The sequence below is a fragment of the Tauraco erythrolophus genome, chromosome 3 (genome assembly GCF_009769465.1).
Source record: "Tauraco erythrolophus isolate bTauEry1 chromosome 3, bTauEry1.pri, whole genome shotgun sequence".
In the NCBI taxonomy this organism is placed as follows: Eukaryota; Metazoa; Chordata; class Aves; order Musophagiformes; family Musophagidae; genus Tauraco; species Tauraco erythrolophus.
Genome location: NC_141467.1, coordinates 32,688,704 through 32,716,101, shown reverse-complemented (window position 1 = coordinate 32,716,101; position 27,398 = coordinate 32,688,704). Strand labels below are relative to the sequence as shown.

Below are 27,398 nucleotides of genomic sequence, written 5' to 3'. Positions count from 1 at the left end.
CCCCCTGTGCTTTTCTGTGGCTGAGGCATACTAAGTACAAGCCTGGTAGAGGCTACTGACACATCTGTATTCTAATGTTTCACTAAGGACATGACCTGCAGGTTTGCTTCCACCAAAGTCAAGGGCAACTTTCCTACTGATGTATTGACATTAGTAACAGCAGAAGTGACCTGGTCTGTAAATCTTCCTCAATGTAAACCATAAAACTCCTATGAAACATACAGCAAAGCTGTACCCTGTAAGTAGCCATCTAAACAGCAATGTAACACAGTGGGTAGGAATTACCAATTTGTTTCCATCAGGCAGGAGTGGTGGATTTATTTTTTTTTTTTTAACCACTGCATATGCTAAATATTGGTAAGGGGCAGAGCAGGGCAGGACAGTGTTCAGCTTCCTTTTAGTTCTGTCATGCAATACAGTATCAAAGAAGCACAAGAAAATGAAAAGCAATACTTAAAGCAGAAGAACTCCAACTTGTTAAGGAAAATTGGAAATTTGATTTTGCTAGTGTTGCTTGATATGCAAGCATTAAACAAACCAAAACCTTTCAAGATAGTCATGATTTAATTTAGAATGGAAAAATAACTTCTGCTAGTGTAGCCAAAAGGATGGATGGAATTAACACTGCTGATAACATTTTATTTTCAGTATTAACTTCCACTTACGAAACCTGGTTAAAGTGTCTTTCTATACTGATCCCCAAACACACCTTAGGCATTTTCTTAAAAAGTCTGCTTAGTCAGAGGACATAGAAATTCAAAGTACACAGAAAGTGTCTGACTCACATCAACAAGGTTGTGTTAGAAAAGTGAGAACACTTTTTTAACTGATAAAACTGAAGATGACATGAGCTATTAGACCTTAAAATAGGACACCTTCAATTATTTATATAAACTGCTTAGAGCACTTTAACAAACAATTTCAATACTTTTAAGTAATCATATACAGAGAGAGTCTTTGAAGGTAGCGCCAATTACAACACTGCTAACAGGCTGCTGCACATATACACATATATTTCTTAAAGGAAAGCACTGCAGTGTAAACATATATATGGAGTAAATGATTCTGAACTTTCACTCATAGACCAATTTCTGGCTATGATTTTATATTTCAATTCAACTTTGTTCACTAAGGAAGCAGATTTCTTCCTTTGAAGACAACTAAGAGCGGTAAGCTTGAAGACTAGGAATTGAAAGCTACTACATCCAGATTATGAAAATCCGGATATACATCACAACGTATCATTATAGAGTAGAAGGTAAAACTCTGGGAGTTTTAACAGAGAAAAAGCTCAGAGCTCAGAGCAAGCTCATTACAAGGGCCTGTCAGAAGCAATGGTGCTTTGGCGTATGCAGGAACTTTCTTACAAACCAGCAGATTGTGGTGGTGTGGGTCATCTTACCACCACTAGTATCAGCAGCACCTTGTGCCCACTGTCCCACCGGGAACCCCGTGTCCAGCTTCTCATATGACCTCTGAATTGCCTGTTGGGTGAGACATGGTCTCTAGGGACCCCAAAACAAAGTGATGACCCAGGCTGGAGTAAAGGGACGGGAGGTGGGACCTGGCTGCAAATGTTCCACCATGCAAATGAGTGGCTCTTCCCACTGGGTAACTACTTAAAAAGAGGCCTTTTCATCATCTTAGGGAAAAGATTTGGCTGGATGGGGGGTGCCTTACTGCCGGAGAGGGTTCCTCTAGACCTTCCTCTAGACCAGATTTAGGAGATCAATTTCTGCTTGAGTCAGGCAGGGCTTGCAGTATCTCACTCCTTCATCATTGCACGTATCTGAGCAGTGCTGCTCTTAGCCTGTTGGCTGTATGGGTCCCCTTATGTGTGTGCAAATTTTTACTGCAAAGTGCACTATTTAGTCCAAAATATACAAAAATACTGAAAGAAAAACTATGCCTTTCATGAGCAGAGACATCCTGCTGTTTGATCATCTCTGAAAATTGACAAAACTGCTTATACTGCTGGTGGAGCTGCAAGTTGAGAGTGGAAAAACCAAACCCTACAATAAGTGTTTTTGTCCCACTCACAGAGCATCTGATTGGGACACCTCTCAATTCAGAGAATCATAGAATCATAAAATGGTTTGGGTTGGAAGGGACCTTAAAGATCATCTAGTTCCAACTCCTCTGCCATGGGTAGGGACACCTTCATAGAATCATAGAATGGTTTGAGTTGGAATGATAAACTTTTCTTAATTATGGAAATTAATTTTAAATCTTGGTAAAATACCAGTCATCACAATTTTGCATCAAGTTTGCAATGCAGTGTTCTCCTTTCCTGCAAACTATAAGCACACAGAGTAGACAAAACACATCAATACTATACCAGGCAAAAACGAGTAAAAGTTGAAAACTAACAGGCGCTGGCTGAGGTTGAGCCAAGACGGTGTGGTTTCCAGCTGAAGCCAAAAGGGTGTCTGCTCTTACCTGGCCACCTGCAAAAATGATAGGTGCAGAGGCAGGTTTGGGACGGTAGGGGATGGTGGCACCTTTGGGTGGGGACTGCAGACAAAAACACAAAGCGATCAAAATGCAGAATGAAGCAGAGCTCGTATTAAAAAATCACTCCTTATCTTGGTCACCTCAGACAACAAGGTATGCAACTAACCCAACCCAACCCAGCCCACCACCCCATCCGCCCAAAAGCAAGCCAGAGGCTGGTTGTCCAGGCTTTGAGGGGAACAGCCAAGGTCCCGACTGCACAGCTGAAAGAGGCAGTGCTGGCACTCATGGCTTCATTACCGTCATCGCCAAATGAAGCTATGAAGCTTCATTAAGTGTGTCACGCATTGCAGGTAACATGGGCACAATTTTTAAATTTATCAATGTTTTGGAAGAGTTCGGCCTGTGCTCTCACTTTGTTAACACCGAGCACATCTCCTACTTATCCATCTTTCCTACACTGCTACTCCTACACTAAATCAAGGTTCCTTGTTTTACCAACTCGATTAAGTCAGCTGTTCAACTGCAAATGGCCGGCTTGATGCTGCTTTTCCTCTGACTGTGCTGGAAGGCTGGAGAAAAATCCTCCCAGATTCAGCAGGAGCATAACCGCAGCCTTTGTAATGCATGGAAAGGGAGCTTGTTGCCTGTGGCCCAAGGAAAGGACCCAAAGGGAAAACCCTTGACAGAGGCTCACTTTCTCCTCGTAGATAAAGCAGAAGCACATGCCTGTAAAAGAGGCTTCCAGCTGTCTGTGTAACACCTAGAAGAACGGTGCCCTGTTTTCAGTGCATTAACTACAACTAAAGAAGGTAACAACAGTATCACTTTCATTAATTAATATTATACAATTAACTATCTTGTGTCAATGAAAGTGTGTGTTGCCAAATTAAACATACGCTGCAAAGTAGAGAACATTCGTTTTCTTCAATGTTTGGAGCAGCAAACTGTAGTTAAACCAGTGTCTAATTGCTGCTTGCAATTTGCCTAATGCTAAAACTAAGTACTTCTTATGTCAAAACTGGTTATTAAAAAAGTGGCTCTACCTGTGGGAAAACAGGACTGTGTCTCTCTGATTTTAAGAAGTGGCTTCTCTCATCTTTAGCAAATAACTATTTATTCCACAAATGTCACTTGGACAACAGACTACACTCTGTATTCACAAAGTTTATAACTATCGCCATCACATACTCCATCTCTAGCAAACTAAAATTACTTTTTTAATATTGTCTTTCTGTTTTGCATTTTTATACAGAAATTGCTTCCTCACAGTAGTCCAGCAAAAACTGAAGCAAGAGTCGCTTTTTCCCAGTAAACCACTGAGGACTTATTAGTTTTTATGCTTTTATTTGCATTAGGCTGTATGCCATTTTGATGCAAAGACTGTATGTCATTTTGATGCATCAAATCAAAATTATTATATTGATCACCCAATAGCCATAGTGCTGTCTCAAACACTCCACTTTTTCTCACCTTTTTAAAGAATAACAAAACAGTAGGGTGGCAGAGATCATCATGAGACAGTCCCTGACTAGACTTAGGTAAAGAAACAAACAAGAAAAAACATAGAACATTTTCCAGCAGAAAATATGATAAAAGTAGAGATGTTTCATGTTCCTTGTCAAAAATTACAGTTATTATGTCAAAATATTTAATTTTGATCTGCTGAAATATTTTTTTTTTAACTTCTATTGAACTTAATCAGTTGAGAAATGTACTTGCATGAAACTATGGGCATTTTCAGCAGGGGTTAAAATTTCCTGATTTTTATATAAATTAATTTTGCATCATTTAATCAAAGAGCTAAAAAACTGCAGTCAAAATGAAACATTCTGGCCTTACGCAATGACCTGATCCTAAGGAAGCAAAGAGTCCCAGTAAATCTAAATTACGCAAGTCAGAATTATTTCTATTTAAAACAAGACCTAGGTGTTCTCTGCCCAATTCTGCATCAGAATAAAACGCTTTTCTCTCAGAATGGGCTGCAGCTCCATGCTAGACCGGGTTTGTTGTTTGACAGTGTCCTGACAGCCCTGGTCTTTGATTGCTAACCCCTCCTGCAAGAGGTTCTTCGACCCCAGGCAAGGCACAGTCTAACAGAGTCCTCTTGAAACCCCTGGCACGGGAAGGGCAGGCAGCATCCCTGGGGAACCCAGGGCACTGGATAGTTAACAACGTGTTTGAGCATCTCCCGAGCGAGAGGTGACGTGCCAAGCGCTCGCTTACCTCCAGCATAACCACGCATATTTGTTTCACGCACTGGATAATGGCGTCGGGAGTGCCTGATATAGTCACCGCGCGCTCCGTCGAGTTCGGCAGCATGTCCCCTGCTACCTGCACCTGGGCTCCTGTGGACTTGAGCAGAGACAAAGCAAAGAGACCGTCACTGTCGGGCGGGCAACGACGCCTCTCAACAGCCAGGGACTCACCGAGGTGATAGAGGGGATGCACCTCTCGACTTTTTGTCTTTCTTTGCGAGATACCTGGTGCAGCGTGTGTGTAAACTCATGCCCAGACAGGGCAATTGGGGTCTGGCAGGACATGGATTTGCCTGTTCAAGCCAATTTGCAAACATTCCCATTCTAGGAAGATTAGTCCTCAGCAGCCGTTAACGAATCAAACTGTGACCTGAATTTCAGGACGAGTCTTTTAACCCCCTCAAAGACAGACAGTTGCAATACTGACTAAAAAAAGAAAAAGGTGAAATGAAGTACTTTCAATAATAAAAAAAAAGACAAACGGAAAAAGATGCTGATAACTGAAGGTCTGCTAATACAATGAGTTGCAGATAAATGGCTCTTTCATCCACTGATGGCTGACTTGTTTCTCTGGATGAAATTTGGGGTTGCCTTATGCTCTGCAATATTTCAGGATGGTACAGAAGCACTTCTGAATTATAATTAATGTTGATTAAATATATGTACATCATCAACTTTTAGCTCATTAATGAACCTAGGGTGGTAATGAGACAGTTTTGTTTTATCTTTTAAAAATTAGGTAGAGTATCTTAGTTAACAAAAAACCCCCACCAAACTCAAAGAAAGAAAAAAATACATGAGACCAAAACAATCCCTTGCACTATTTCACAAACATCCTGAAAGACCTTTCCAGTCAATAGGAAAAAACTCAGGTGTTTTATATTGAGTTAGCACTTTCACATATTACAGACAAAATCTATTCCTGACTGTTATTGCTATGCAATATTTTGGGCTTTAAAAAACCCCTGTTTTCAGTAACCATTGACTTTGTGTCAGTCAGCAAGGAGTTAATTTGTTTTCCTGCTGGTTACATACAACACATGTTATTCTTCCTTCCAGAGACTGATTAAATTACTGATTGCATCTTTTGTTCACTAGTGCTGTTTAAGGGCAGAATATCAATTCCTTGCTCTATAATAGGCTTTGGAATTTTGCCATAATTTGATCAATCAGTCATGCTTTTCTTTTCTCTTTTTTTTGGTAATCTTATCTTGAAAACAGTACAGCAACCCTACATGTTGTTCTTGGGTACATAAATGAACACAAAAGACCATCCTGTGTGCGATTGCTGCTCAGTGTGTTCATGTTGTGTGACGATGAAATTAGACCACATCTCAAGCTGGATGCTCCTTTTTTTTTTTTCTGCTTGATCATATTTGCTGTTTAACATACAGTTCTAGGTATCTGTACATCTAGCATAAAATACCCTGCCAAACACTGCAGTCACTTACCCATTCGCTTCCAGTGCTAATCTTGTTTATTCTTTGACTTTGGTCATATGTCAGCAATGAAAAAATGAGTAATATTTTGTCCATTACCCTTATGCTTAAGAAAATGTGGAGTGTGACTTCTCACTACATTAGCTTTATCAAGTTACTTATTTGGCCAAACACTCTCCTCTTACTTCCTTGTACTAGACTGGTAGGTAATTGCTTCTGAACGGATGCTCACCAGAATAATCACTTACATCATTTAATATTCACAGACCAGCAGACCAATATCACCTTTAAAACCCTGAAAGCGCTCGCTCAGTGCGCTAGATGAGGTTACCGATATTTAAAAAAAAATCCGAAGTATCGCCAGCTGTAAAACCTAGAGCTGAGCACTCACCAGCACACGGTTCACACTCACGCCTGCTCCTATTTTAACACAACTAAGAAATCAGGTGGATTCCTGCTGCCTGACAGTTCTCCTGGATGCCTAAGAGATCTGGAGGACCAAGAGAAGTTACGCATCGTGGCTGAGGTCACCTCTGACCACGTGCCCTGACAGTAGCTCTGCCTTCTCCAGTGGCAAGGCTTTAGCCTGGTTTTGCCCACTGCCTGCCTGGGTGAGAGCATGCAGCAACCTGGCAGGCTTTCTGACTCACCCAGTATCTTCTCCCATCTGTACAAAGCTCTCTGACAAAGCTTTTTGGGGATTAAAGAAAAAAAGACACAGGGTTTCCTATGACCCTAACATCTGCACAGAAATAATGTTTTCTTTCCCTCAGTGTCATCAGGTGACTCCTTTCTCCCACATCTCAAAAGCTGGTTTGACAATAAGGACTACTGAGAGGGATAGCTCCTGGACTTTTTGATGAAAAATAAAGTAACAACATTCCGAGGGAAAAAACCCTGATTTGTAATTGCCTTCTATTTGCAGGTCTCAGTAAGCACAGAGACCCTCTTCAAATGGCAGGGCTCTAGACACTTTCTCTGCGAGTTTTCAGCAGACAACATGCGTGTGTTTCCATGAACACAGTTTACAAAGCAAGAGGCACATGGAGGAACAACACGTTGTTTGCTTGGCAACAAAAACTGACGCAGCTTTTGGCTGCGCTGTCAGCTAATGGAAGTGCTACACACTGCTTTTGCTTCCCTGTATGCAAGGAGAGAAAAGATCCTTTCATGGCTAAATCCTGAAAGGTGAAAATAAGTCTTCAGAGGGCATTCTGTTAAAGAACGCCTGGGACAACCAAATGGGAATCAGAATGCAATAATTTGGAAGAACTTGAAAGTCAACGGGATGAGACCCTTAACTATCTTCTATCATCACATTTCCTACCAAGGCTACCATAAACTAACATTTCATAGCAAATGCTGGATATAAAATTTTGGTCAAAGGATTTTCCACTCCTTTTTGACATTTGATGAAATTGCCTTTGATAGAAAAATATCTGTTAACTTTTTTCACATTTGAAACGAAATGTAAAAGCTCACTGAAACCTACTGTCTTGAATCTATGTTTTAGATAAAAAAAGGAAGTATCACTTCGGTAAAGCCTGTCAAAAGCTTCTATTTTGACACAGTCAATGAAAAAAAATGATTAGCATGTTATCTCAATACTCAACACCTCATCCTATGTTGGAATGAATACAAATTTAGAAGGAGTACTGCCACTTTCTCCAGAATAAAAATCCATTTTTCTGAAACATCTTATTCAGATTTTTTCTACATAACTGAGCATGTACCTAATTTTCTTGTTTGACTGATTACAAACATTGGATCCATGGCTTGGTATGTGCTACATGTTACAGTCATGCATGGAAGAATTGAAACTGGCACTGTATGATACTTTTTGCGTTTTCTGCTTAAAGGAAAAAGTGGCTGCTAGCGCAGCACATTGAATGAATACCTTTAGATAAAGTCTGGATTAAAAAAAGTCAGTAGGGGTTTGGAATACATGAAATCAGGTCACCCGTGGCACAGTGAGATTAGGGAGAAACAGGAAAGGAGTAGGAAAACAATTTTTTTTTCTAAAAAGTAGACAAAGTGTTTCATCTACTAACTAGGACTCCTCAGAGCTACTTGGGCCTTTCTCTGGCCATAATGGGGGTAGCTAATTTGGAATTGGCTGCAACACTTCAACTTGGGATCACCTGAGTATTACTGGGGAGGGGGCTGTGCCTGGAGAGAAACTGGACAAGTCATTTCTGTCGCTAAACCATTGCTTTTCTAAATTCTGCATCAGAGACTAAGAGGTTGTAAAGCTATTTCTTTATTTCACACTCGGTCTTTAGCTTCAAGGAGGGTAGAAGGGCACAGCTGTGCTGGGCCCCTGCTTCCCCCAGAGCAAGGCTTTTCGCTCAGCACACGCTCACGTCTGTGCGACGAGCAAAGTGCAGCGGGTGATGATGGCAAGGCATCCCAAGACTTACCTCCCTGATTTCTTTGATTTTGGAACCTCCTTTTCCTATAAGGGATCCACACTGACTTGCTGGGACGACGAGCCGCAGCGTTACAGGGGGTTTGCTTGTCACCGTGCTGTTTGTCATGGAAGCGTTTATGTCCTGTAATCACAACATCAAAGAGAATTAGTGGAGGATTTGTCGTTCCTGGTAAGCACTGAAGGGCTCAGAGCAAATGCCTGAGCTGTTGGTGGAGACCTGGGAAGTGTGCAATCAGTCGTGGTTTGTTTCTGTGGCAGGTAAAGCCGCCGGTGATGCGCCGTAAGCACGAACCACACAGGCAGCTTGTGCCAGAGGAACCCTTTTGCTGTCTGGCATTGCAGGTCCCCACTGCTGGACCAGAGGATAGTCTCTGAGGTGAGATTAGGGGGTGGTGGTATCTGTCATTAGACCAGCTGAAGCAGATGGAAAAGATACAGAGGCTTTTGAGTTCACAGGCCCCCAAATCTTGATTTGGTCTCTTTTCCACCATCTCAATTAGAACGCTTCTACTAAACAATATGTCTTTGCATTTCATGTAATTTCTTGTCAGGTTTGATACAAAGGAAAAAGGTTAAAAAAAAGAATGACAATAAATCTGAATAATCTGCAGCAGAGAAAATTAGATTATTTTGATAAATATTTTGCTGCTCCACCCAGGTTTAATTTCTCTTTTGTAGTAGATCCATTAGTATTTGTAGTGTTACACAATTTCTAAATTTTTTTCCATCACAGCTATGTAATCAGAGTACAAAGAGCTCAGCAGAACAGCAATTACCTGTATCCAAGGACTGTAACCTGTATCCGCGTACCTCATTATCCAGTGAGACTACACTGCGGGTTTGCATGAGTGTTTCAATATACTACTTGTCGCAAGGTTTACGTTGTTTTAAATATATTTTGCTAGTTCAAAATCTTCTAGGCAAGACAAAACAATCCCTCTAACATCTTCGTCACAGAGGACAGATAAAGCTTATTTTCCCCCTGATCAATGGGATACTGTTGAGAGCACTTAGGATCACAAAAAAAAGTCACGAGCTGCATAGCACCTGTCCAACAACTCATGAGAACCTCAGTGTGGTTTGCTAACACTAGCTATGAGCTGAAAAGACCATCTCATCCATCTGTGAGGTGGCACGGCATAGCTATTATACCCTTCACAGAAATGCTACTCCAAAGATTAGGACAGGAACAACAGCAAACAGGCATTTCATATTCATTGAACACATTTGGGACGCAACAAGAGTTGCATCAGACTGAACTGATGTGTTTGCCTACATTCTCGCTTATCAAGACTACCACTTGTTAAAAAAAAAAAGAAGTGCCTATACTGTGTGATCAAGACCCCGAATTAAAAAAAAAAAGAAAAGTACTTTAAACAACTCTGCATGCCTCGCTGAACCGGTGCGGGAGCTCAGTGACACCAACACTGATTCCTGCGGTACCTCTGCATTTGTGATGGCAGCATTCTTCCACCCAAGAAATGGCTCAGTGTGACCTTGTTCAGCTTAAAAGAGAGGAAAAAAAATGTTGAACGGCATGAGGCATTGCTGCATGCCACAAGAGAGCTATCAAATCATTCCTCTGCCAGCCAGTGACTCACATTTTGTTTAGTGGCTGTGTCAGTGAGAGATTGCATTCCAAAATACAGCGAGAGGGATAACAGAATTTTGCAGCACCCATGTACCTGAAATAAAGTGCAAGTCACACCAATTTTTCAGCTGGAGGATGCCATCTCACTATATCACGTTTATGTCAGGTGGAGGCACACGACCATCCAGATGTAGGTAAATAACCCTCTTCGGCCGCCCAGCACGACCCTGACAATGTCTCCCACTTCCATATCATATGTGGCCTGGCCTCAGAGCCTTCACTGCACTTACTGCCTTCAAAAGCACTTCACAAAAATTGGAAGCCACTATTCTCCTTTATTTTCTCCTCATCATTTGAAAAGAGTAAAATCTAAACGTGCAGGCTCAGCAGCGTGGAGTGCAGAAAGGAGTTAGTCCAGCTTAAAAAGACAATAAGAGACAAATGAGCAGGAAAAAAATCCCTTCCAGAACTGCAGGCTCCCAAGTAGGGATGGCTGGAGACTTTCTCACAGAACAGTCATTTTTCAAACTGGGAGATTCTTATTTCTTTAACCTCTAACTTTGTGTGGCACTGCATCTGTTTCCTCAGGGCTCTAGCAGACGCTACAGCTGGACCTTGCATGACTTTCTGCCCGCTTGTCCGGCTGCTCTTCAGCCAGGATCAACTAACCGGGAGCCTGGAAGTGAATGGGAGATCCAGCTCTCAGAGTTGAAGTCTTGCAGCATCCCTAACTCCTGGCATCCCAGAGTCACAGTGTCTAAGGCTTCCCAAGGCAAGTAAATCTGGTAGCTCAGAAATCTACCAAATCTCCAGGGAAAAATGCATCAAAATTTTTCTTTACTGGTTTCTAAATGAAATGTTAAACCTGCCAATTTCCACAGCAAGTACAATGAATATGTGAGGTGGCTCCTCACTTGGTAATTACCACCGCAGGATTTACTTTACTTGTAGCAGCAGGAGTTTATATTTGTCAAAAAGGCATCATTGCAATTGCTTTCATCACCTTGCCTTTCCCTCTTTCTTATTCCTAGACCTGAGTAACTTCTTCATAAATGTTTGCAAACGAACAAGAATTCCACCAAATTTTTTCCAATTTATTTGGAGAAGGTCTGATCACTCAGCTCTGCTTGCTGTTTTTCCCAGTACTTAACTACCACCTGCTTCCAGTGGATTATGCATATTTCTATCCCAAACCAGAGCTGCCCCACTCACCAGCGAACTCACAGTGAGAGAACTGACTTCGGTCTCAGCCTCCAGTCTGGAAATCACTGCTCTGAAACGTCCTCTCTTGCAACTCCAGTGGTCTGCCTGGGTTAGTGACATTTTTTAAACAACTCTTTCTCCTCTGCAGTGAATATTTTAGTTGTTTATGCAATTACCTACCTAGCTTGTAAATTCAGCATCAGGCTGCTAGAAAAGCAACTTTTATTAGGAAGGTTGTCAAAGCAGACTGATATAAGGCTGCAGAGCAACTGCACAGAGAACACTCCTCTGGATCTTTCTTTTTTTTTTTTTTTTTTATCTATTTGACATATTTTGAGATTTTTGCTAACATTAGAAAAGCATTCCAGGGCTTCCAAGTCTTCCTAGACCTGCTTATCCTCAACTATAGAGCTGTAGGGTTGAAATTAAGAGTTCAAGGGCTTCATGTCAAAATGCTTCATGTGGGCATGCATAACAAATATGAAACAATCCCTCAAACCATCAGTCTCACACATGCATCTTTTCTGTTCTGTTTGAAGGTAGCTGCAATAACTACAGCTGGGCCAGGCACTGTCTGCTCTGGGATTTTCAACTTTTTAAACAGCTGAAGAAATCTCCAACAAAAAGATATGCACGAAAAATAACGTTTGGTAGCCAGCTCATTTGTAACTTCTGAAAAAAGTACATTATTTTGTCTCCAAAGTGTTACAGTTACCTCATTTTATTGACAGGAATAATTACAGGAAACCTAACTGATTATATGAGACATTTTCCTTTACCACTGTTCTTTTATATATACCAGAAGACAATTATATTAAAACTAAATACAGATATTTCAGAATATAACTGCAGTACCTTATCTGCAGGGAGTGCCAATATCCCTTTGCTAATATCTACATGAAGAGTCCAGACTATTCTCTAAATTATTCTCTAAAATATGCATAAAACCCAGCCAGATGCCTGAATTTCAGATTTCTTTGCCTGTTGCTAGCTACAGCACTTTCAAAGACAATGCAGTGTTGGGTAGTGGGGTGGGGATCTGATGCTGTGCAGTGTTTGATGTTTTTATGAGAAATGCAGCGTTATTTCTATTGAGTACTTGTTTTGGTGGGAACTGGCAGGGATTATCTCTGGTAATGATTCTCTCAGCATTTTTCAGGATAAGGCCTTAAGCAGAGCGTGTTTTTCATGTAGAGGGCAGAGACTGCTCTCTCCAGGTCTCCGTGGTATGGAGGGTATGGTACCGCACACGAAGCTGCCTCTTCAGCTAGAAGAAATAGGGATTGGTACAAGACGGGTAGGACATAAAGCTGAGAAGAAGATAACAACAGGCGGTTTTAAAATTGGGCTGGAGAGCATTACTTCTCTAGTTCTGCAGGATTCAGCCTCAAAATCATTATTATCTCATTAATAACTGGTAAGGAAAAAATATTAGCATTCTTAAAAAACATACTACGCCATGAAATCAGGGTGCGTAATCAACACGTTGATAAAGACTGGAATATCGCAAAGGAAGATCTGAAAACCCATGAAATATAAATGGGATTAACATTTGCAGTATAAAAAAAAGGGGTCATTTGTCTGGGGGCTGACAGGAATCTCTGTCAAGACCAAAGAGGTTCCCACTGAAAACACCGGAGCGGGAGCTGGGGATACTCTCCAGGCACAGCAAGGTTGTGTGCAAAGTATTACACTGGCAGGAGGTGAGGTGTTCCCAGCAGCGGTAGGGATATGTTAGCATAACAGCCAGGACAGAGGACTGTTAGTGCCATCGAATAAGCCCTTGTGGAACTTCATTTGCAACCTGTCCACAATTAACACATACATTTAACGTAAACTGTAACTGGGAAAAGGTAGAAAGGGACTAACTACTACAGTCACGGGAGGGGTGGAGAATGCATCCTTTGAAAGACTGAGCTTGGCTCACTTCCTCTGGCAAAAGCAAGTGTGTGAGGGAATAAAACTGGTTTCTAAAAATATGTCTAAGAGGGGAATCCTCAGGGACGGAAAGACAAGAATTGTTTGAACTAATGGCCAGTGCTGGCGCAGGAACGAAGCTGTATAAACCGCTCATGAATAAATTTAGGTGAGGAGTGAAAAGGAGATGTTCTAATTATCAGAGAACTGAGGTTGTGGATCCAATATCAGGAAAAAGTAGGAAAAAAATCTAAGTAGTTTTTGATCATGCAGTGAAGGAGGTTGCAAGACAATACTACTTATGCTAGGAGATAACTGCATCTGATGACCCACAAGCTCTCTTCCAGTTCTGTTACTCTGAACGTGAACAGTCACCATGGATAAATGCAGGCACGTGCTGACATTCCCCATTGATGCCAGCATCTCCGAGTGCTATGGGGAGATGTGGAGACTAACCTCACTGACTTGGAGAAATAAGTACTCATAAAAAAGGGATTGAAATCTCTTTAGTTTACTTAGTGATGGAGAGACAGAGTCCCCTTCTCCTGCTACAGGGATTCAGCTCTCTTATCTGCAGGCTCTTCCTTTAGCAGAAGGTAAGCTGCCTTCTGCAGGGGCCTCTGTCATTCCACAGAGGACAAGAGAGATGCCTAGCCTGGACGTCTGATTTTTGAAAAGTTGAAGGAATCCTCTCCTGAGTGACCAGGGTTCATGTTCTGAAGCCTACTGTCTTTTCTGTGAGGTTTCCTGTTAAAGTGGTGACCGTATCTAATTATAGTTGGTCCATGAAACTGGAAGAGATTCCAGTACTTTAGGCATATATCTTCACAGAACTGTAATTCTACAGTAAATTGAGTGGTCTCTTGCCTCACTTACTCTTAGTGCCTTTATTTTAATGAATTTTAAAAGCCAAGTTTTAAATATGGTAACTGGTAATAACATAGTTTGTTTTTAAAATTTTTTTTTTAGTTGAATGAATTATATATTCATTTTGACATATATGAAATTTACATCAATACCAAATGGAATAATATAAAAACAGAGCTAAAAGTTAGGCAATTATTCTTTTCAATGAAACCCACAATGGGACCAGAAATTTTCCAAGACATTTTTCCTACCATTAGTGCACATTACTAGAAGCAATTGCTTTTCCCTGAAGCCTCCAAAAAGCAAAAGAAATGATCAAACAGCTTGTAAATGGACCCATTATTTTTCCTCAGTGTTACTGCCAAAAGCATTTATAAAAATACAACCACTTTTATTGCTATTAAATAGAACATTAAACAAATCATATTTAACATTAAAGCAAACATCAGAAAATTCAAACAGTGTTTGTATTTCAACCTGAAGAGAGAAAAACCCATATTTTATTTGCTTACCTCTTCAAATTTTAGTGCAATCATAGAAAAAGCTTTAAAAATTGCATCTGTTGGGCCTGTTATTGTCACAATTCTCTCTGGACAGGAGCCTTCTGAAATATTGATTCGAGCACCACTCTGTCAAAAAGAACAAATATTTTTCAAATTTATGCTTCCCAGGGAGCAAACTTAGCTGGATTAGGGATATAGTTTGGGAAGAAATATCCTGAGGCATCTATTTCCTCCCTTACAACAGCAGCCCCAACGTCATATAATTTCAGCATAAACTGATCACGGTCCAAAAATTCATCTAAGTCTGGGAAGTCAGATTCTGTCTGGGTAAATACTTATACAGCCTTCATTACAGCATGCAAATAGCACCTCTGCAACTCAAAGTTGCAAATAATTGCATAATCAAGTCTTTTCCCTTCCCTCTTGCAGGATTAACTTTAAGTAGGACCAGAGCCGCAGAATTTCAGACAAGGTGGTTGTCTCCAGGGAGCATCGACATCTCCCAGGAAAGATGCACCTCTCTTGTTTGGAGACTCAAAGGCAGGGCTCGATCTGTCTAGCTGGGGCATTGCTTTGCACTGTGGACAAGGTTCCTTATAGGTGTGTCTCACGTGAGGGCAGTCAATTAATGTACACTGAACAACACTTTGACAGGCAACAGTAATAGTGTTATCTCCTTCAGGCAAGGAGCCTGTTGGAAGGAGTTAGAAAACGATAAGTCTTGGAGACAAGTGAGCATGGCTCCCGGGTACACTTAGTCCCCTTTACATCACTGTGGTAGTGCAGTGAAAACCCCTAAACTAGATGTGAATATGTTTAAGAGGCTTTTGGTGCAGATAATGAGCAAAGCCATTCAGGTAAGACCCACCCTACGGTCCCCTGAACGCGGGGCCGTGGGGCTCAGCTCGGCAGAGAGCATGCCAGGAGCCATGCCGGGCAGAGCTGCCCACAGCAGGCAGGTCCGCCCGCCCCGTGCCCGCCTTGGCTCATGGCATGGCTCTGCCTTTGAAAGCGGAGCCACAGGAGCTTGTCTGAAACATGGCTCCACTGTGGATCAGTGGCAGCCAAAATTCACAGATGTTACTCCTCTGATAGACGAGCGGTCAAAGCAGAACTACGGCAATTAAAATGTTATGTGGCGGCTTCCACGTTTGTGCAGGATGTTAACAACCACAGGGCATGGAACCGCGGTTTTTGTGCTTTTCTTTAGGCCCAAAGCTGTCTCTGACATTTCTTGCTCCGACAGAGCAAGGCAGAGTTGCCTTTCATTCCATAAAGACAGCATGCAACTTGCCACATCTGTCAGGAAAGCCAACACAAAGTTGTGTTTTGCTTTTAAAGAAGTACTGAAGTGGTTCCTTAAAAGAAGGACTCAGTTATCATCACATGGAGACATAGCCTCTTAGTCCTCTGCTGATATAAAGATGCATATAATTTGTTAAAAAATCCCAACAACCAAGTAAAGCCACGTGTGACCACAGGTATGTGATGGTAGATTTTCAGGAGTGGAAGAAGAACATTTGTTATTTATCTTGAAAAACTAACCAGGAATCATAACCCTTCTCTAAGGGTTTAACCCAGAAGCCAGGAGAACTCTCCAATGATGGCTTCCCTTTTGTGTGTGCAATTTATATCCAAAGATATCTGCCTGTGATCGTAATTCATAATTAAACTATAATGTGTTTAATCAACTGGCAGGATTACCTAGTATATTGGAAACTTTTTTTTCCTTGGTTTCTTTTTTTTAAGTCTTAGCAAATGTACTTCTGTGTGAAAACATGGGTGAAAGCTCTTATCATCAAAAAAGGAGCTCTGAACTCAGTCAGCCTGAGTGAACTCCCTATTGTCTATGTTTAAAGATGTATCACGGCAATTTTCTTTACTACAAACACTTTGAGATTTCCCTGCCACAGACCTTCTATCACTGTATAAAAAACCAAAGCAGCCGACATAGTAATATACTGCAGATTTACCAGAACCAACTTGACTTTTCTTGAGGCATCCTCTATACACTTTGCACACCTAAAGTTTTAAACAGTAGGATTTGTCTTTTGATTTATGCTTTTGGTGCTTGCTTCAAAGAAGGAAAATTACATGGATCTCCAGCTAAGATGTGCTGCCTTGCAGGACAAGTGTGGGTCTGTAACCTCCACCTGGGCACGATCCTCCAAAGACAGTGCAGCTTGCTGTGTGGCAAGGAAAGATGCATGAGGACACTGGAGAGACTGGGGTTTATGCAGTGCCATGCTTTAGCTACCCTTTCTGTGTTTTTGACCTTTTCAAAGGATGTGAATGGTGGGTGTGCGGGTCTACCCTGTCCACGTCCTACTCACAGCTGCAAAACGACGAAAAGTTAAGGCTTTGCCAAGACATGGCAGAGGGATACTTTAGCTTACGAAGTCCGGCTCCAGCTCTGCTGAAGCTTTGTGTCTACTCTCAAACTTTACACAGCATCAGTCTGAAGCTTGGTTTCAGATTTTGGAAGCTCTCTATCAGGGAGGCCAAGTCGCGTGCAGGACCAATGTCAGTCTGCTACAGAAAGAAACCGTGGTTTTGATGCACAGAATCATGCTGGCTAGGCTGGTCCTGAGATAAGACAGCAGCAGGCATATTGCTATGGAAATGAAAGACTCCAGACCGCTGTGGTGATAAGGAGGTTACATTAACCACAATGTTTAATTTAGGCCAGCGCATTTATTTATACACCACCACTTGCAAAGAATGGTGATGTTAAATTAACTGCCCACTTGATGGCAGTGTCGGTCTGCACACGCTGAATGTCTCTGCTCTCTGAGCTGGAAAGACAGGCAAGTAAAGACATCAAGGCTTGTCTTACCTCCTCCCTCATCTTCTTAACTGTCTCACCTTTCTGTTAAAGAAACAGAAAAAAAGTTAGCCTGGGCTGATGAAATGAACTGATATACAATATTTTGACACGAAAATAAAGAGAGAAAGTAATTTCCTGACCTTTCCGATAATGCTTCCAACCTCCTGAAACAGAAAAAAAAAAAGACACTGTGAGTGATACGATTTGCTACAGAAGAGCATTTGCTCTGCTCCTAAGCTGTTTCACTATCACTTATTTCAGACCTGCAATGTGAAGCCTAGCCCCCCTTCCATTGTTGCTGTATACAAATATGCCATGTTAGATACAAAGAGGCGGACTAATAACGGGGCTTTGCAGCTTACTGCTTGTGCAAGAAAAATGCCTTTGACAGAAACTGATCTTGTGGTTACAGTTCAATCCTGCTACTATAAACACAGATAAACCCCTATCAGGGAATGAAAAGTTCAAAAATAAACTGCACAACCTGCTAGAGAAAATGGGATGTAATACAAGCATCGAAATAATTGCTGATCTCTCTAAGGGCAGGTATTTACCCTCTTTACACCATGTAATAGCTAGAGCTGAATTTCCATGCTACCAAGTGTTATTGTGTAAACACCTGGTGGCCTGTCTTAATCTCCCTAATAAGCACTTACAGAACAATAATTGCTAATTACTTTTTAGGGATTTGCTGCTGGGCTCCCACACCCTTCCATGAAGGGACAGAAAATACTAAGGAATGTCAGTGTGAACATACAATAGGGGAACAATTTGGCAGTTCTGGCAATATCCCAAGGGTTAAAAACTCAGTGCATAAAACCCACAGGTAGCAAAAATGAAGCTAATAACACTAAAATGAAGAGTCTGGACACATTACACAAATCATGCAGATATGACATCAGGCTGGAAATCATCTGATGGAGAGGAGACCAATTAAAGGAAAACAAACTCTCCTATACTCAGATTGTGAGATCTGCTTCAATGGCTAAAGACTGTGTCACATGGCTGATCTGTCCCAGACATATGATATATGGTTTCCCCTCCCTCCCCCAGTCTATATACTTAAGTCTGACCCATCCTGAAACACAGTTCAAAGAGTAAAATTTAGAAAATTGTCCTCCATCGCTCTATCCAATGATGAACTCATGATAAAGTGGTACTAACGTCACTCTGCAGTGGATGCCCCATTCCTGGAATTGCTCAAGGCCAGGTTGGATGAGGCTTTGAGAAATCTTATCTAGTGGAAGGTGTCTCTGCCCATGGCAGGAGGGGTTGGAACTAGGTGATCTTTAAGGTCTCTTCCAACCCAAACCATTCTATCATTCTACGATTCTATGACCTTGAGAGAGCTATTTCTCACCAGAATGTTAATTATGAGCTCATAATATGGAGCTGCTCGCGCTTGCAACTCCACATATCCTGCTCATGAGACATAAAGACTTTTCAGTGAGAGGAAGACCTGCCTCAATGAAGAACTTCAGCATATGGTTCCTTTGCACTCTCTGCAAGTCTGCAGGTAACGTCAGACTAGGGGGGAACAGTCAATATACTGCTGGACAAGGCTGCTATTTGGAGTCACCTAGACAGGCTGAAGAAATGGGCTGAGAGAAACCTCAGGGAGTATGACAAACTCAGATGAAAAGTCCCATGTCTAAGATGGAACAAGCCCATGCAGCAGGACAAGTTGGGCAAAAACTTGCTATGTACAAAGTGGCTTTGCAGAAAAAGTCCTGAGGGTCCCAATGCACAACTCCAACATGAGTATATGAGGGCATCAGCAGTGCATCCCTGATCAACCAAATCCTGGGCTGTATTAGTGAGAGTGTAGCCAGCAGGCTGAGGCAAATGATTCTTGCCTTCTCCTTGTGTTTATGAGACCATGCCAGGAGGACTGTGTCCTGTTTTGGGCTCCTAGTATAAGACAGACAAGGAAACACTGAAGTGAATCCAGTGCAGGGCGACCAAGACGGTCAGGGGACCAGAGCACAGGACACATGAGAAGAGGCTGAGAGAACTGTGTTTATTCACCCTTAGGAAGAGAAGACTTGTGGGGATCTTATTGTGGTGTACAACAAGGAAAGCAAGTTGCAATATCAAATTCCTACTCAATATGAGGAAAAAATTTTTTACCATGGGGATGACTGAAACAGGCACCCAGAGAAGCTGTGGATTCTCCATCCTTGAAGGTGTCCAAACCCAGCCTGGGCAAGGCCCTGAGCAACCTGCTCCAACAGGATCTGCTTGATTCAGGAAGTCAGACTGGAGACCTTTGGGGGTCCCTTCCAACCTCCATGGGTCTGTGATTCTTTGAACATGGCCTTATACCCACTGAAGTCAATGTCTAACTAGCCATAAAGTTCCTCACCTCGGTGAGGCCCCTTCCCAGGTTTTATTTTCAAAATCTGCTTCTTCTGTTTCCCATTTCCCTTTCTTATTTCCCTTTCTACTTCTCTTTCAAGATGGGATTCTGCTCTCTTGCACATATTGACCAAAGAACAGATATTGTCCAGACAGGCATTGCAAAACTTCCACAGGTATCTGCTTTGCAAACCTGTAGTGCTGCTGGCTGATGTACAATAGACCTTTATACTTCACATAGCTGAGCAACTGTTCTTACTAAAGCTTCCTGTGTCCATCTGGCGACTGAGAGACGTCTGTACATCTGCACATACCATGCAAAGAAGCAGCTCTGTGAGAAGAGGAATGAATGAAATGGACTCACTGCAGTTTTGTGTCTTGTGACCAAATTATCCTGTGTCTCTTACTATGTGGGTTTAGGTCATGCTTTTTCCTGTGGCTGAGACAGCCGTACTAGCATGCTGTGTAGGCTCTCTAATGAGGTGGAGCTTTTTTGGCAGCAGCAACACAAATCTGGGACATCCATTCGACAAAATTTTTAAGATCTTACTATTTTTTTATATTATCACTGTAACTTTGCCAACCTGCCTGTAACTCTTGAATGGGATCAAACAATGCAGGGAGTAACACTCTCGATGATAAGCCTTGGGAACCCCTCATGTCTAGTAGTTCCTACTCAGCACATTCAGCAGTTTTACCTTAAAAACTTTTTCTGTTCTTCTCAGTCAAAGCTTTCAGAAATAAAAAAATTTTTTTTTGTAAAACAGGCTCTTAGGAGGTAGAAGGACCTTTTGCTATGGGTGAACATACTGTGTTTCAATTGGTATGGGCAAACAATTGTATTTCAGTCTGTGGTGTAATTACAGGTTTTGTATATCTGAAGTTTCATTAGAAGCTGTAGGCCTGGTCCTGAATCTGCAAGTCTCTGCCAGTATACACTTAGTAGGAAACCTGTCCCAATCCATTTGATCATCCTGGGTTTTAATGACAGATACTGTTCTTTCAGAAATGCATGGATGGGTCATGGCTAATAAGTACAAAGATATTTTCCTTGGAAATAGGAAAAGATACTTTCAATTTGGAAACAGGAGAAGATACTTTCACTTTGGAAACAGAAAAGCAATATACCATTTGCAGCTCCAGTAAAAAAGATGGTCCATTTCAAACAAGGAAATTTGGAGTATTTAAACAAGCAGAGGAGAGCATAAAATACTAGGATTCTCAAGCTGCTTGTTCCATTGAAGTATATGGGAGTTTTGTTATTGATTTCAGTGGGGACAGGAATTCCACCTGACTGATCATCACCTTGTTATTACCAAAGAGTACAAGCTGCCAAAGGACTGGGAAATGAACAGTGTGAATCTCACTGAGAAAAAATATTTCAGAGACTGGTGACCAGTTCCTTGGAACATGCTAGCAAATGTCACTGTAATGCTATAGAGTCCTTCAAACATTCTCCTCCTCAAAGCGTGAATTTAAAGCTTATTCTATAAGGAGGTAGTTTCAAAACATCCCAGCAAATGCCACCTCTCCCCCTGCACTGGGATCTGGGATTCTTCTTGGAAATGTGAGGGAAGGGTGCAGGCGGAAAGAGAAACATTAACTTCATATGGATATTTCTAATTTTTTCAGAATCCTTGATCCGTACAAATTACTAGGAAAAAAAAATATAAAATCTAGAATGGTTCTAAACGGGTCACTTCAGCCTTTTTTGGGCCTTAGCTGTTTCTAGGAAAGTTCCCATAAGTACTGGTGATAACAGATTGTGTCTTTAATTATGATGAGAAACCTACTTCAGCCACAGATTAAATCAGAAGACTCTTTACACCTTATTCTCCAAACTACCAATGCTACTTCATCAAATCTTTAATGCTTCTTTATACAGTCCAATATTTGTTTCATATAGATTCTTATATCACCCTAAATTACATTTAGTGCTCAAAGAGATACCTAACATCATTTTTATGACACTCAAGTTTTATCAATATTTTTGGGCAAGGTTACTTTGCAGGCTTTATCTTCTTCTGAAAATGTTTCTGAATCTGCCAGGCACCAAACTGTGCTGTAGTTAACTGCAGAAAACTGAAGGGACGGGATATCTATCACCTACATCTGTTCATTAAAAGTCAGGAGTCTAGTGCAAGCCAGGTGCACAGCCTCCTCTGCAGGCCAGGGAGAGGGATGATTTAGGATATTCCTAAAAGAGGAGGGAAGAAGTATACTCCTGAGGATTTCGTCTTTCTCCATCTGCAGTAGAAGATACCTAGACTGACACTAACATACCTGAAGTCTGGTGAAAGGAATCCTACAGCTGATGTCAAATTCAGCCTCAGCACAGGTCAGACAGGAGTTTGATTTAGCTGTCCTAGCGAATAAATGCCTACTAGAATGTACTAATAACTCTTGAACCATTTGCTGTTTTCCAGTGCTCAGGAATATAAGCTAAAGTTAAGTATTTATGATCAATTTCAGATAGATTTATTGACTAACCATCTATGTGTAAACACAGTGGGAAAATAAGCTATATGGTAACAATTACTGGGCTTCATATAATCACATTTCAACAGCTGATCAAAAAGCAGTGCACAAAAAAAGAAGAAGTTATAAATGGGAGAACTAAAGCTCACAGAGAGAGAGAGGTCCAAGGCAATCTGGCAGACTGATGTCAAAGCTAAAAGTACTACCCAAGCTCCTGAGCCTCAACACATAAACAACCACCTGTCAGAAGCAAATATGCCACAGCAATGGTGCTGGATGAACAGGATGACTCCGAAAAGCTGCAAGTGTGCGTGTGCCCATATTCACTGACACATATGCAAACACACACGTACATTTATATATTTGTGTATGAAGTCAATATATACATACAGGCACTAAATAGATATCAACTTTTCTTCAAGAAATGACAGCAATTTGGAGAGCCTATCCTGAGATTCATCAAAGGGGCCTGAGTTTCAGATTATGCTGAGTACCCAGCCCAGGTACTGCCTTCCAGAGGGCATATCTCCAGCTAACAGTATCTCAGGCAGGACACTCTCACACTTGGGCTCCAACACCATCACTTTGGAAAACCCTACGAAAATCTGAAATGTACATGCTGATTTCAGATAACCTGAAAATAATTCTCAAGCCTGGGGGGGTTGAATTGATTTATGACTATGTTTTTTCTTTAGTGAGCCATTTCTAATAAAACAGATAAAATGACAAGAGGTGAATCTCACCAACCAACACTGGAAGACTGCTCAGTATCAATAAAGTATATTGCCAGCCAACCACTGAATTGATTGCAGAGAACTTCAGGAAAAGCAATGGTAAGAACAGGAGATGCTTTCTTTTATGCTGAAATGCAGCCCATAACATTGTTTGTGCATCTTATTCATATGAACGGGATGAGTTTTTCTCTTAACGAACACTTGGGGAGTGGTGGGCCCATCAAATCTATTTCTGCAGTTTTTGCATCATCTGTCGTGAGGGCAAGGCAGCACCAGCAGAATGAAAGGTGGCAGCTGAGAAGTCTGTGAGCCAAGGCTTTCACAGGGCTCTCGATGGTGCAAATGACTAAACAAAGATGTAAAACAAGTTGTAGGAGAAAGCTATTTCCTAATCAATTATCTGGTGTGCCTTTCGGATAACAAGAGAAAGAAGATAGTCACGTTAAGAAAACATGAGGCTTAACAATCCTTGGTTTAAAGATTAACCTTTGATCTGTAAACATAATGTGTGAAATTTCATCATTTTTCTAAGTGTGAGGCTAATTTAATAGTTACTGCATCCCAGGAAATCCAAATAAACTAGGTAGCTACTCCAGAACCATAGAAAAGCATAGGCTTTGCTGTATTACCATGGGGCATGCAGCTTCTATCATCAGTGCTATGGGGCAAATGGAACACTAACCTCACAGGAGCTCTGAGATAAAGCTACGCCTAGGAGGAAAACATGTTTAAGAAATAATATAAGAATATATATTTTCACCCCAAAGCATCTGACAAAGCATAGGCCACATCCTGAAGCCTGCAGCATATTGAGGCAATGCTTTGATTGCATACGCTTACCTGTTTTCTATGAGCAAGGATAAGGTAGAACCAGTAGGACTGGACTCTACAAACAAAAAAGCCTGCTAGAAAAGCATTAAAAGGAAAGAAACACAGCCTTCCATGGTGGGGAAGCACATCCGTCACGAGACAAGGAGGGATCCTGGCAACAGCAAAGAACATCTGCGCTGATAAAGTTTTCTAGACCAGCACCAGTTGTCTTTCTCTCATCCTTAAAGAGACATAACATAACCCAACACTCTCTCTTCACCTTGTTCTGAGGATAGGGTTGCCAACAGTTTTGTAAATTTATGAATATGCTTGCATGGAAGACCTCAGGAACATGTTCCATGAAGATGCTCTGAACAATGTGTTTTCGTGGAGCACACAGGGCATCACTATTTTTCAAAGACTGGAAGAAAAGTCAGTTTTGGGAAACATGATGTAATGTGTCTACCTCAGGGAACAAACAGCTGTCTCGGATAAACTGAGAGTCTGATTCGTGTTCTGGGATTATGTGGGATTAGCCTCACTGACATGGGAGATCTCATGTTCCTAGGTGATGCTTCAGTAGTCACTGTCTGATGCTAAATGCCCTAATTTAGTAAGGTGTTGCAGTCCAAGCCCTTACTGAGGCAGATCTCACGGTAACGAATATGGTAGTGTGTGAGGAAACTTTCAAATTATGGTCTTTCTGATGGAGATGCCAGTGTTGTGAATCTTCCACAGGTCCATCTACTATTTTTTTGGGCAGCTGAGTGAATGGGCATTTCTCGTTTGCTTTTTGATAGCAGATAGGTAACAAATTCACATTCAATTTCACACCAAACCTCCCAGTCTTCCCCAATACAAACAAACCAAAAACTGGTTCAGTCCCTTTGCTTGTCCCTTTGCCTGTGATGCTGAAGCAGCAGCACTGAACAGGGCTTGGGCCTTCTGCAATCTCAGTTCCTTACAGTTGTGGACTGATGAAGAGATTCTGTTTGACAGAAGTGGGAAAATTTGGCTATGGAGATTGCTTCTAGGGACATGCAGTGCTCAGGGGCTAGGGGAAAAGACCTCTGTCCTTTCCGCTGATTTTTTGGGCTAGTGAAAAACTCTCAGCTGTTATTACAAACAGACTAAGAGAAGATCCATCTTGTGTTGTGTATTTGCATGCAGAGTTTTGTTGCATGACTAGAGCTCTTAGGTACCACAGTAATGCAAACAAACAAAACAAGAACTGTAATACCAATAGGCAGGACAGTCAATCCTGCCTTCCACAGCGTTTGTGGAAACTAGAAAGAACAGAACAAACACTGGCATGGTTGGCATTTTAAGGCTTGGATTAAATTACTGACAAGGTGATTCTTAAAGGTACTTTGTTGTACTCTATATTTTAATAAGTAAAAAAATAAAATAAAAAAAGGGGAAGGAGAAGGACATTACGTTCCAGATGGGGAAAAATTGTTTGTGTTTGCTTTACAGTCTTTCAGGGGGAAATTATGCAGGCACAAAAAAGTGGCCCCTAAAAGAAATGCCTAATGCTAAAATTATATTATCTATACTGACGAAAATGGCAGTTTTCTCCATGATTTTATTCTGTCTTTTTTTGAGCTGTTAAGTGTGAATAATCACCTTAATGAGTCTAAATTTTCTTTCTTTTTCTTGTAAAAAATTATATAGATAGCATCATAAAATAATCACCAACATGTCTGAAAGTCACCACTGATGCTGGATCTAAGTCCTCTGTAACCAGTCCTTCCAGTGCCACAAGGCACCCACCGATCCTACTGAAATCATTGGGAGATAGAGTTCCTCAGGGCCTCTAAAATTAAGCTGTAGGTATTGGAATTTCAGCGCCTAAAAATCAAGGCACTCATGGGGTTTTGTCCAAGCCTGAATATTTGACTGCAGGTACATTTTTCTAATTCACTACTGCTGAAACTATGGGAAACATATCATCGAGCAAATGGTATCAGGGAAGGAAAAGCTTCACTCAGTCATCATATCTTTCCTCCATCAATGCAGATTATACTTTCTACATAGTCCATATGCTGTTCTTCCCCAGACATGTTTAAAATCTGCTTAGGAGACTTCCAGAACCTCATAAAAATCTCAATTCCAGGATTTTCTCTTGGGATTGCCTTATTAGGATTTATTTTCAAAAATATATTTTACTCCATTATTTCCAGCCACAAGCACTTCCATCATTCAAAATAACAACACTCCATTACACTCGTATTTATTCACTTCAGGTATTTATAAGAATGTCTGAAGAAAGCTAGACACAGGCTCCTCAGCCTCCTAAAACTTTGTTATTTTTCTGCCAATTCCCCCTCTGTTCAGTCTTCAACATTGCTCATGCACATGGCACCTGCTGCTGAGCACAGAACCACAGGTGTGATTTTGCCAGAAGAACAGTAAGGTAATTACCATCCCTTTGTCCCACGATGCACCAATGCTATAAATCCAAAATTGCATATGCTTTTGCTGCAATAGCTTTCCTCTCCAGCTCAGCATATCCCTAATGTGACACTCTCTAGACACAGCCACATCTGATGCCTTTCAGCCTTTTAAGCTTTCCAGACCTCCTTCTCTCACTGGACGTGTATCTTCTAAATTACCTTCTCCAGTTAATTGCCTCAAGTCTCCAATTTACACCTCTCAGTATGTGGCAAGACTCCTACTTCTCTGCCAGTTTTCTCTTCCCTCCTTCATGCTAACTGTAAATTATTTCCTTTTTCTTCTTAACCATCTGACTTCATTAATCCATTTTGTTTTCTTTTTCTGAACTCCATCTCCTTTCTCTAAAAGATTCCTCAGACTCAATACGTTAATATGTTCCACTTTGGTTTCTTGCAGACTTCACTGAACCCAACATGGTTTCATCGATGCACAGCTTCACACACTGCCTTTGGAAACGATGCATTTTTTCTTCTGCAGGTTTGTACTGGAGAGAGGAAGCAGAGAATCCTGCACCATCACTATGAGATGGAGACCAAAGTGGATTCGTGACCCCGCTGCCCTTTCCAGGCTGGCACATTTGAACATTTTCTCCAGTTCCACCTCATGGACACGACTTTTAAATCTCCATTAAGCTGCTTTCCTGAAATTTAACATCTTTCTACTGGCAGTCTCTTTACCATCTATATCTAAAATTAACCTTTAATGATGAGTTTCTAGGGTCTTAATCAGCCTGTCAACATAGGCTGTGTACAAACCCAAACCAGTCCAAAATCACGTAATCATTATCCAGTATAGTCAAAGTAGGTGCTTTTTCCAGAGTTATTTATTTCTGAGCATGAACTGGCCAAAACTAGAACAAGAGCACTGCAGATGTCAAGTACTAAGTTATGTTGGCAGACACCTGTGGGCAAAGCTACGATTTTCCAGTCTTCAAACCTCATTACCTGTGGCAGTAAGCAAGAAAAAAACTCAGCCACAAGTCATGGGAATAAAAAATTCAGCAAAAGGTGAGCAAGGAATGATAAGACAGAAACACTGCGCTCCATCAAAGACTGTATAACGTGCAGATTG

The 27,398-nt window shown here is 41.3% G+C and overlaps 1 protein-coding gene across 2 annotated transcripts in view; it reads right to left on the bottom strand.

Moving 5' to 3' along the window:
- The window catches only part of LOC104380555 (poly(rC)-binding protein 3), a 53,795-nt gene that overhangs the window by 22,260 nt on the left and 4,137 nt on the right, over nt 1-27,398 (bottom strand). For both annotated transcript variants that reach the window (XM_086609117.1, XM_086609118.1), the window contains exons 2-7: nt 17,631-17,654; nt 17,500-17,532; nt 14,673-14,789; nt 8,572-8,703; nt 4,681-4,809; nt 2,371-2,514 (exon numbers count right to left, since the gene is read on the bottom strand). In XM_086609117.1, coding sequence (XP_086465243.1) covers nt 2,371-2,514; nt 4,681-4,809; nt 8,572-8,703; nt 14,673-14,789; nt 17,500-17,532; nt 17,631-17,654 — 579 coding nt within the window. The remainder of the gene's footprint in view (nt 1-2,370; nt 2,515-4,680; nt 4,810-8,571; nt 8,704-14,672; nt 14,790-17,499; nt 17,533-17,630; nt 17,655-27,398) is intronic.